At 35.7% G+C, this 11,703-nt stretch overlaps 2 protein-coding genes and 1 long non-coding RNA gene across 3 annotated transcripts; all 3 read right to left on the bottom strand.

The window, feature by feature from the left end:
- Positions 1-209: 209 nt before the first annotated feature.
- On the bottom strand, positions 210-4,368 carry LOC124930534 (protein ENHANCED DISEASE RESISTANCE 2-like). The gene is made up of 9 exons (XM_047470868.1): positions 4,303-4,368; positions 3,138-3,239; positions 2,871-2,947; positions 2,434-2,498; positions 2,279-2,350; positions 1,982-2,137; positions 652-878; positions 535-574; positions 210-434 (listed from the first exon to the last, which is right to left on the bottom strand). The coding sequence occupies exons 1-9, from the start codon at positions 4,366-4,368 to the stop codon at positions 268-270; spliced, it is 972 nt and encodes a 323-aa protein (XP_047326824.1). The 3' UTR covers positions 210-267.
- A 1,087-nt stretch (positions 4,369-5,455) lies between these two features.
- Positions 5,456-7,543, bottom strand: LOC124930946. The gene is made up of 3 exons (XR_007098684.1): positions 7,461-7,543; positions 5,661-5,789; positions 5,456-5,533 (listed from the first exon to the last, which is right to left on the bottom strand). It is a non-coding gene; the product is annotated as an uncharacterized LOC124930946 (long non-coding RNA).
- Positions 7,544-7,586: 43 nt separating this feature from the next.
- Positions 7,587-10,023, bottom strand: LOC124930533 (receptor-like protein kinase FERONIA). The gene has a single exon (XM_047470867.1). It carries the CDS (start codon positions 10,017-10,019, stop codon positions 7,587-7,589), a length of 2,433 nt encoding a protein of 810 aa, XP_047326823.1. The 5' UTR covers positions 10,020-10,023.
- Between the last annotated feature and the right edge of the window lie 1,680 nt (positions 10,024-11,703).

Raw genomic sequence — 11,703 nt, 5'->3', positions numbered from 1 at the left:
TTAAGTAACTCCTTTTCATCATTTGACTTATCTTTAAAAAAAACAAAAAATTTAAAACCAGGGTTTATTCTCTGGATGAAGCTAGCACAATGCCTCAAAGTTGTGGCTCCCACTTTAATCATAGCGTTTCTTAGTGAAAATCGAACTTGAGACCATTTGATCTCTTATATGCAAGACTATTTCTACTTGAGCTACTTGGTGGTGGGTTTTGACATATCTAAATATGTCAATAAAATCTTCAAATTCTCTAAAAACTACAGAAATAATTTAAAGAAGCAAATTATTAACCTTGGATTTGTCATAACAGAAGTTCTTGCTACGAACTCTAAAGTTGTTCCCATCTAAAATCCTCCAGCAGTTACGAGCATTATCATGGTCATCTTGCCGTAGAATTCCAGAGAAACAGGACAAATCAATTTGACCAGAGGATTCTTCTGTACATACATACAATCATTGACATTGAAAATGACTAGAAATTTTAAAAAGTGTCCTTATGAATGGAAAAATGAAAGAAGGAGTGATACCACTTACTACCTGCTTTCTTTTCTTCATTCTCATTGGTGGCAGCTGATACCTGGAGATTGTAACATCACCTGTTCAGAAATTGTGAAAAAAGAAAAGAAGTTGATGGTGGAGCTACAGTAGTCTTACTACCACTTTTTCCTTAATTTGCTGATCATCTTCCTCATCAGAATCATCCAGCATTACGTTACTTTTTCTGTTTGTACCATCAAAAGAAGATTTATGAATGTGAAAGGTTGACTGTGGGAGACTTTGACTCTTTTTTAATGGAGTAGTGGCAGAAGCCATGTTGACCATTACTGGGATTCTTAGAGGAGCAATCTTTTCATCTGTTTGAGAAAACCATTCACGCAGTCCTGCAATCAAATGTAATAAAAAAAATTAAAAATGCTAAAAATCAAGTATGTATTGTTTGTTTTCCTATAAAGACGAGTAAGAATTTGTTCCAAAAAAATGGATATGGTACTGGAAAAGACATAGAAAAAATAAATGATAAGCATTAGCCACAGTGAAATGACATATGGATCATAAGAATAGTAAGTTAGAAGCTTATAAATATTATGTTCAGATCCATAATAGTCAAGTGGAGGCTTGAGAAAGAAAAGTGAAATGTTAATTACCACGAGGAAAACCTAGAAGTGACCATTCAAACCCATTGAAACAAGTCTTCACATGGACCTACCAACATTCGAGAACCCAAGCGATGGATCATTGAGAATGGGAGAAGTCTTAACAAATGGGATTTCAGTGGTATTTTGTTTGGTACTACATACCCTTTAATCGTTACTTGTTTTATATAGTTATGTTCCCCATGGAAGATGCGACTTTCGCATTGACTATGATGGTAACAAAAGTTTTTGTCTTTTTTAAATGATGTAAGAAATGTTGAATGGAATTTATATTCTCATCTGGACTAGGCTATTCTTCTTCTTGCAATTGTAACCAGTGTTCTCAAGATCATTCAACGAAGATGAAAGTTGCAAACTCAATCAACCATTTAATTTTTAACTTGGATTTGAGGAGGATGTTTGAAACGTGGAAGAATTGAAATCAAAATACTATATATGGGTGGTATGAACTGTCAAAACAAGAAAGCAAACAACTCGTTCAAATTCACGACTAAGAATTATTAGATTCTTCTATGAATAGACCCTCAAAGGAGAAGGATGGCTACAACGTCAAAAAAAAAGCCTGTTATTGTACATTCCTAAAATATAAATAATATTTCATAATATAATATATGTTTTATGAATTTTATTAGGAAACAACTATCTTATGATATGGTATTAGTAGATGAATTTTATCATGCAATAAAAAATATTATCAATAATAAAGCATCCTTTAGCTTTCCTCAAAAAAAATATATATAACCCAACTGACTTCAGGTGTGAAACAGAAAATCATTGCAATTAAAACATAAAGCTTAAGTATGGATGAAACATCAAAGGTAAGAGCTCACCAGCAACACTATTTAGCAGTTGAAGGAGACAATGATGTTGAAAAGACGAAATATAACCAACTGCCCACCCTCTTAGATCAATTTGCATCAGGTGCTGCACCTGTGTCCTTGGCCTCCCATTGCGAGATTTCAGAGGCGAGATTGTGTACCCTCCACCTAAGAAACATCACAACATATACAGTATCATATTAAAGCTTGGGATTAAAAAGAAGAGAAAACAAAGAAAAAGGAGAACTATTTTTTTCAATTAATCGTAACCACGAAGATCTATTCTATGGACATGGCGAAAATTATTACTCTCAATATGAGCTCGGACGAATCCCGGTTGGCGGCCACATTTCTCATGCTCTGTAGAATGGAACAAAACAACTGTGGATAGAAGAGAAAAAATTGTTTACAGAAAAGAACTCAGAATTGCAAATATATATAGGATGATTGTTGGAGATATATACCATAACTTCCATCATCATTTCGGCGCCAATAACGCACATAACAGAGGTCACGTGGCCACGCTAACCTGCAATAATGTATGTATGTATGTGACAAATGTTAGTAATAAGCAGATGAATCATCATGACTGTAGTTCTACCAGTTTTCATTTATTTTTTTGAAAAATAGGGTTTGTTCCCTGGAGGACGCTAGCACGGCCGCCAATTTCCATTCAAGGCGTTTCTAGTGAGAATCGAACCTGAGACTTGTCTCTTAGGCAAGACTCTTTCTACTTGAGCTACCCAATATGATTATCATTTTTTATATATTAGAACTTCTGTTGTCCCCCATTATTTATTGCATCAAATGACTATTGCATCCCAAAACCCATATTTGGAAATGAAGATTAGAAAAATATGAACAAAATCTGAAAACTGAAATGACTTGAGGAAAGAATTACGTAGGAAACCAATCCAGCTGTAATCTCTCATAGAGAATTGTTGTATGCTCATCTACCTCTTCAACTGAGCTACCATACTGGAAGGTACAGTCCCACCTAAATAAACAATAAAATGGAATAAACAACTCCCAATCAACACATTGTTAAGCTCCCGCAAACATAATCAATCAGTGTAGTTAAAGGTAGTAAGTGTTTTATGAGGATGACTTCTCATTGAAGGGAGGTAGAGGGTGCACGGTTTAAAGGAAGCGTGTGAAGAGAGCTTACTCGAACCGTGTAGCATCCATGCTCAATAATATGCTCAAATATATCCTCACACGAAGCTTCCACCACCCCTACAGCTTTCATTGCTCTACTACAACTTTTTGGCTGCCAGAAGAAAACTACATCAAATCAGTAGAAAAATCCAAGCAATGTGTCTACAAATTCTTTTGGATGCAAAATTAATAAATAAATGATCATACAAGAAAATCAACTTCAAGGAGCTCTTCAAAAATGCGAACCTGTGTAAGAAAAAATAAATATTCTTTCACTGGTGAGAATCAACGTCTTAAATTATATTGAGAACATGAGAATCGACATATCTAACCATCTCGGCATTGAAGAAGGCGCCAATGCTGTTTAAAGAATGCTTGATCATTGGAATTCTTGTTTGAGAAGTCTGAGTCTATTTTTGTTGTCCGGTCAAGTGCTGGTTCAGGAGGACCTATCAAAGGAGTTTGTAGCATCAAAATAAGCTAACATACATTAAAAAATAGGAAAGAAGTTTGTTTTGCTTTTTGAACTTGCATTAAGGTTCGTTTTGTTTCCTAAACTTATAAAAATACTCAAATTACATTTTGTCTTCATTTTTTCGTTAAGTTCTAGCTATGCAATTTAGAAACAAGAATTATATTATAATCAACAATCCAGAATAAGGAGATGCAATATTTATGAACTTAACTGATTTAACAAAAAAAAATGACAACATAAAGTAAATTGAGTTGAAGCAAAAAGAGCTTTTTTTCCTAAAAACTATATATCATCAAATAGAAGGAGAAAAAAATTAACAACCTTTTTCTATTGTTGCCCTCGGCAACAAAGGTTTATTAGAGTCATCCTCATCTTCAGGGGCACTAAATCTAAAGAAACAAAAAAACTTGTGTAAGCATTCCAGAAGCTCCTTAATCCACCATAGTGGATTTAGCTTCTTCTCAGCTGATTTGACAACTTGAGAGAAGCCAAATAATTTTTATGGTGAATTGGATTTTGATTTGACAATCAAAAGCTGTTTATCGTTTAAAAGTTGTTTGTAAGTACAATTTCTTCTAAAATTGAATTATGGGAAAAAACATCTATGGAAAAATATTGAATTTTATTTTCATGGAAATGGACAAATGGGAAAAAAATTATATATGCTGCTTCAAGTGAAACGAAGAGCACTTATCATAACCTGATCAATAACAGATTCTATCTTTTCTTTCCATGTAAGTGCCTCCTGTATGTTGAATGCTGCCATCTGAGAATAGAATAAATTAGTTTGAAATATTTATATATTTTCTCCATTAGGCTAGATCTACCCACCGTTATTGGATCATGCTTGTCTTTATTGTTGTAGACGGACAGAACATAGACCATCTGTTAGGGAAGAGAAGAAACAAGAAAAGTGTGCTTTAGAGAATCCATAAATGACAAAAGCAAATGTGTCCATCTTTCAATATGAACATAAATGACAGAATCTAGAGAAATCAAAACATGAAACATAAATGGAAAGTGAAAAAAACAGCCAAAAGGAGACTTAACTTCACAACTTACACTTTGCACTAGATAGCAAGCTTCAACCAACATAGTTACCACGAAAGAACATGATAATATGTTAGAGACTCAACTCTAGAAACAACTGAGAAAACAAGAGAAATTAAAATAAACAAGAACATTATCCTAATGAGCAAGTGCTCTACCTAAATCTAGATCTCAAAGACATTCTCAATAATCAAATATATCAGAAGAATAGAAGGAGAAATGTAAAATCAGTTCCTAATTCCTACAATAAAGGATTCTGATTCTTTCTTTTTGTTCTTCTTTTAATTGGAAAGTTCAGGCTATGACCTCCCACTTAAATACGATAATTTATCATCAATGAGAATCGAACAGCTACCCAGTATGGGTAAGAGGGTTCTGATTCTAAATTTGATATTCTAAACACTAAACATGTGCATAAGGAATTTCTTTCTCCTTCTCATCACAAAACAAGAGAAATGACACTATCCTAATGAGAAAGTGTTTCCAAAGACATTCTCAATAATGAAAGATATGACAAGAATAGAACGAGAATCATCCTAATGTAAAATCAGTTCCTAAACAAAGTCTTTTTTTTTTAATTTTTTGAATTCCCAAATCCTCCCACTTCAATCTCATGCTTTCAATGATAATTGAAATTGAGACCTAAGGATAGTAAGCCCCTTTAGTACAAGTATGTTTCCACTGAGCTACCTAGGATGGGTAAATCGATTTTGATTCTAAATTTTATATTCTAAACATGTGTCTTCTCCTTCTATTCACTAATGACAAATGGTAATAACAAAGGATAAGATGAAGCAAAAACTCACATGTCCGTTGTGTGTCTTTAATCCTTTGTCCTCAACCCTGCAATTCCCATCTAATAGAAGGGTATTCAGTGGAGTCTATCATCATCGTCGTCGTCATATAGCCAAAAGAAGAAGAAAAGGAAATCAATAACCCAAATAATTGAAAGTAAAACTATCAAGGTCTTTAAGTGGGGGAGTCAAGAATTCGAATTGTGACGCTCACCGTATTGCCCTGAGGTTTTGTCTTGTAGTAAGAAAGTTGTTTAGTCTCGAGCACAAAGTACCTCATATGAATAAACGACCGTCCGATCTTCCTTCGACCGTGTCGAACCATCCAGCCTTCGTAAACCACCTTCAACATGATAAACAATCCAATGAAATTTAGAAATTTCTCGGACGAATCAACCATATTCAGCTCGAATCTGTTATCAACCAAACTTCCAAATCACAGCGTACGAAGAGAGGGAATCCACATTCAAACAAATTGAACTATTGTAGGGAAATACAAATATTCTTCCATTCGGACATTGATACGATCGATTTCTCAGGAACATGCAGAGGACATGCATGTACATACACACTCATTCGCAATATATTTTCGAGGAAAGAGATTTAAAAGGTATTCAGTATAAAAGCAACCGGTGATCACAATAACTATCATTTTTTACTTATTTTTAATGTCTTTTATTTTCTTCTTTTAAACAAGAAAGAACAACATTTTTATAAAAAAAAATATTTTATTTAATTGAATCTAATTAAATTTAAATTGACAATTATATTTGAGTTTTTTTTTATTTGGGTCAGAATTTCGAATATCTTTTTTAAACCTTACAATTTGATATTCTTTATTTTTAAAGTTATACACTATGAGGTTTTGTCTTAACGAATTCAAATACCGTAATTTATTATTTACGTGTCATTTATAAATAAATAAAATATCAATGTGACTAATTGAAATATTGAATTACTATCAATGTAACATGTAACATGTTTAGGATGGATTGGAACTGGTCTAACTAGGTTCTCAATATCTTTAGAAACATGTTGGAAAGCATTTTGGTTTGTTGTTCTTGAGCAATAGTTCAAAAACAGAAAACTCGATTTTGAATTTTTCAAATTCAAATTTGGGGGTTTCTAATTTGGATTGATTGTGTTTGACTTTAACATAAAGGTCACAAATGATTCTAAGATCGTTTTTCAATCAAGAAATCGAATAACCAGAAAATATACAGAATTATCAAAACTAAAATATAAAAATTTCAATCCAAGTTTTGAGGCTTTATACGAAATTTTCGAAAATCTAGAAGTTTGAAACTTTAATGACGGATTTTAGAACAAACTTGATTGAAGGCTTAAAAGTTGTTCTTTTGCCTTCAGATTGCTCAAGGGAGGTTATTTTATATCCTCCAAGGTCTGTTCATCGACCAAGTGGCTTCTATTTAGTCAAAAGACCATTGATGGTCTTTTTTGGCTATTCTATGGCCAGCTGTCGGCATAGGCAGTAATAATGGTGATCATTTCACCTTTTGAAAACGAAGTCAAAAGGTGAAGAAACGACGAAATTCCATCTTTGAAAAATCAAAGATGGCTACGGATGTTTATTTGTTCGTCATCGTGAGGAAGACGACGACACAAGGTGATACAACGTTGTTTCGGGCATAAATGGCGGACGCGGGACGCTCTGTTGGCGTTATGTTCGGGTTCCGTCCGCGAAGAGCGTTCCGTCATGTTTCGGCAGCGCCGCAAGTATTTAGCAACTGTGATAGCTGAAACTCTAAATACTCAACTCTATTTTTATTTATTTTCTCTTTCTACCTCTTTTTACTATATGTGTATATTTTTTTGGTTATACTCTTTTTTTTAAATAAAGAATCGTAGTTTCATTTCTTCATGAACACGATCCTCATCATCCCGACTCATAATTTTAAAATATTTTAGTATTATATTTTAGAATAAAATTATTAAATATATATTAGAAAGTAATAATTAATCCACAAAGAATCTTTAGTAGATAAGGTCTTACATTGAGTATGGGACTATGAGGCATCTGTCTCAAATCTTTTTGTATGTTAATACTATCTTCCGTTGGGTGGCCACTGAAAAAAAAATATAAGAATTAGTAAGGAAAAATAAAATTGAACCGAAGTAACTAAGAACATGGATAAACTCTTCCTGACCTTAAGAAATTGAGTCCATCCATCAATAAAGAGTCAAGAACCTTTATGACTTCAGCTAGTGTAGGTCGACTATTAATCTGATTATGCAAACATAGGTTTGCAAGTTCAATGTACAACTTGAGAGAATCAGATGAGATTTGTCCCCTCAAATTGTGATCAATTATTTCATTGACCGACTCATTCTTGCAGCAATGCTGAACCCACTTAACGAGGCTACATTGTTGTTTGTCGTCGATACTATTATCTATGACTCGCCTCCCACATAATGCTTCCCACAACACAACACCGAAAGCATACACATCAGATTTCTTGGTTAGCATATTAGTCGAGAAATACTCTGGATCTATATAACCAATAGTTCCCTTTACAGCAGTACTAATATGGGTAAGATTTGCAACTCCTCCAACTTTGCATATGCCAAAATCAGCAATTTTGGCCACCCAATTCAGATCCACCAAAATGTTTTCGCTCTTCACATCTCGATGTATGACTTCATACTTGTGCAAGTAGTCTAACCCACGAGCAGCACCCAAACAGATATTTAATCTTTCCTTCCAAGTTAGAGGAGTCGCGTCTCCTTCTCTACTACCATCACGTTTATTCTTGTGGAGATGGTCCGCCAGGGTGCCACGTTCCATGTACTCATAAACAAGTATCATCTCATTGCCATCATTGCAGTATCCGATTAAAGAAACAAGGTGGGTGTGTCTAAGCTTGGAAAGCGTCTCAATTTCTGATATGAATTCTTTCTCTCCTTGCTTAGATTTAGAATCTAACCTTTTAATTGCTACTGTGATTTCAACCTTACCATTAATAACATTTATAACCCCTTTGTAGACCATACCAAAACCCCCATGTCCAATCTCTAATTTGTCGTCAAATTTGTTGGTTGCGAGTGAGATCTCAGCAAATGAAAATCTCCGACACAAATCATTGTTTATTAGAGATGAATTTTTACTCAACCTCTTTTCTTTCCATTTGCGAAGTTGGTGAACAATGACAACTAGAAATATGAACAAAATTATAGTCTCATTTAAACTCATTGTTGGGATTCTATGTCTTTGCTTTGTCGAGACACGAGGATTGAAGAGGACTGGATTCCCTCCAGCAAGATTGTCATCAGTGTTGCTAAGTTTGAAAACTTCAATCCCCTTAAGAATTGAGTCAATGAATTCAGTTGATTGATCTTCGTTGTTTGGGTACAAAGCGACAACTAGGTCTCTCTTGCCCATCATTCTGTCTCCTCTTAATGTTGTCAAGTAATCCTTATGGATTGCAACCCCAATCTCACCGCCCCATTTGATCAAGTCTCCTCTAGACTCAACCGTGTGATTGTTTATGAGAATATTGAACTCTTTATGCCCGTTCTCTCTCACAGCATCATAGTCAAGCTCACAAAAATGCAATCTAATTAGATACCTGAAACCCAAATCGACAGGCAATTTCCATGTAAAACTAACTCCTTCACCATCTTGCAAATTTCGCTTCATTGACCAAGATGACTGGTAAAGCCTTTGTGGTGCACTATCTTTGGATGTTTTTGTATACTTGATCCTATTTATGGAAGTGATGGGAAAAACACTTGATTCTATGATATGGTTTGAATCATCCGCCCATTCCCTGAACATATTTGGGTCATGAACGGATGAAAGTTTGTTACCACCAACGTTTAACCGGTATGTCATCTCCATTGCAGTGTCTTTTCCCAGGGGAGATCGATAGTTATGTCCTACCAAATATGCCCCTGCATCTCCATCTCCATCTCCCTCCATGGTGTAGTAAAGTCCAAGAGGCATGGGAACAATTTCAATTCCATTAACAAATGCAAATGTCTCATCAGAACGGATGATTTCTTTTGAGGGGGAGAAAGTAATTGACAAGGGTTTACCCTCGTCAGGGACATAAAGGGTGAATTCTTTTACGATTGAATTCAGGTTAAGAGAATCGACGGCTAGAAACGCACTGAAATTGTTGAGAAGAGTATACGGACCTGATTTCACGGTGAAGAAGGCGGCTGACCTTTTGAAAACAGAGTATGAAGCTGGGTAGAAATGAAGGCGGATGAACTTGTAGCCTGAGCCGACATGGAAGGTGTAGGTGAAGGATGACCTAGAAGCTCGAGCTGTCATGTAGGGAGTGGGATCGAGAGATTGTGATGGGTGGTCATCAGAGGAAGAAGGGACCACTGATTTACTTCCAGATCCTTGAAAAGAAATGATGGAAGGAGAATCTGTTTCTCCAACCCATTGTCTGCCGTCAATTGCTGTGGAGTTGTGAAGGGAACCACAGTTGACGGCGATAGCATGTTGTGAGTCGCCGGAGGCGGTTATCGATCGGAGAAGGAGGTGAAGAAGAAAGAAGGTGTAGCTGAAGGTATTCCGGGAAGATAATGGAGTCAATTTCATGGCTATCTTGTCATCTTGAGATTTTCCGATCAAGGTAGCTTCTTTGTTATAAGAATATATTAAAAGACTAAGGTTGACTAAGGACTAAGGCCTTGTGATGAATTAATTATTGGAATAAAACACCATTTTTATCCTTAAATTCAAACATTATATTAATCATTTAACTAATAATTTTATTTATTTAAATATTAAAATTAACCATTAATTAAATTTAATATTAATATATATATATATATATATTAAATAAAACGGACTCACCACCTTATTCTCCCCTCTCTCACACAAAAGGAAATTTGACGTTATTTCCAAATTTAGCATAGACCATATAATTTTTTCAAATCTAACATTTTACCTATGGAAAAAGACTATTTTGCCCTCAAATAAAAAATCATACTTTTAGTTTCTCTCCTTTACCCTCCCTCTCCTCTTTTCATATTTCTCTCGAAACAGCCTCCGAAACTCGCGATTCTTCTTCTTCTCCTCTCCCCCGACGACGATCCAAGTCCCCGATCTAAGCCCTGACGACGATCCGAGCCCCCGACGACGATTCAAGCCCCCGACGACGATCCAAGCCGAACGAACGAAGGTTGAGGGTGAGTTTTCTCCGAGGCAACGAACTCCCTAGGCGCCGCAACATTGAAGGTGAGTTTTCTCCGAGGCAACGAACTCCCGAGGCAACGCCGCAATATTGAAGGTGAGTTTTTCCCGTTTTCTGTCGTTCAACTTCCATGCATGCTGAAATGGAAGAATGGTTTAGGATTTTAGTGTTTAGAGTTTAGGTTTAGGTTTAGGTTTATGGGCTGACTAAATCGTTTTGGGTTTAAAATGCATCTGTCGAAGGCGTTGCATGCGAAAATGTATTCGTCGCAGGCGAAAATGCATCTGTCGCAAGCGAAAATGTATCCTGCGACAGATGCATTTTCGTCTGCGACAGATGCATTTTCGCCTGCGACGGATACATTTTCGCCTGCGACAAATGCATTTTCTCCTGCGGCGGATGCATTGTCGCCTGCGACATATGTCTTATTTGCTTCTTTAAAGAAGTGGTATTTGCTTTCATTAGTTTGACATAATGTTTTTTTGCAGATGGCACCAACCAAGAGTAAAAGCAAAAACTAAATCTGTTATTGAGAACTTTCCTGGCCGTGTTTCATGGAAATCCATTTGTACCTGCTTGTTAAAAACGAAGGACAAGTTTAATCATTTTGGTCTTATGAATAGGGCTTTGCAGACTCAATTTCAGCATCTATTGAAAGCCCCGACTGTAATTTTCTCAGGAACAATAATCCATCAGATGTTGATGAGGAAAAGCAGCTCCAATTCGAAGGGAATAAGTTTCCTGGTCAATGGTAAAGAGCTGTACTGGGCATGAAGGAATATGCCTTGGTGACAGGCCTAAATTTTGGAAGATTTCTTGTGATCGAAAACTGGCACGTTGAAGAATGTTCACCCATATTCCATAAATATTTTGGAGGCAAAACAGTTGTTAGAGTGAATGAGTTTCAAACAGTTTTCCTCCAATGCTCTGATAAGGAGGATGCATGGAAGTTTGTGCTCATCAAAATTATTTACCAGTGTCTTTTTGGATCTGATAATAGGAAGAGGGTAAATTTGAAAATCTTCAGCATGGTGGAGGACATGGAGATGTTCCTTCAATTTCCATGGGAAAGGTTTCCTTCAGTTC

The sequence above is a fragment of the Impatiens glandulifera genome, chromosome 3 (genome assembly GCF_907164915.1).
Source record: "Impatiens glandulifera chromosome 3, dImpGla2.1, whole genome shotgun sequence".
NCBI lineage: Eukaryota > Viridiplantae > Streptophyta > Magnoliopsida > Ericales > Balsaminaceae > Impatiens > Impatiens glandulifera.
The sequence above is the reverse complement of the archived record's forward strand: the minus strand, read 5'-3'. Positions and strand labels throughout refer to the sequence as shown.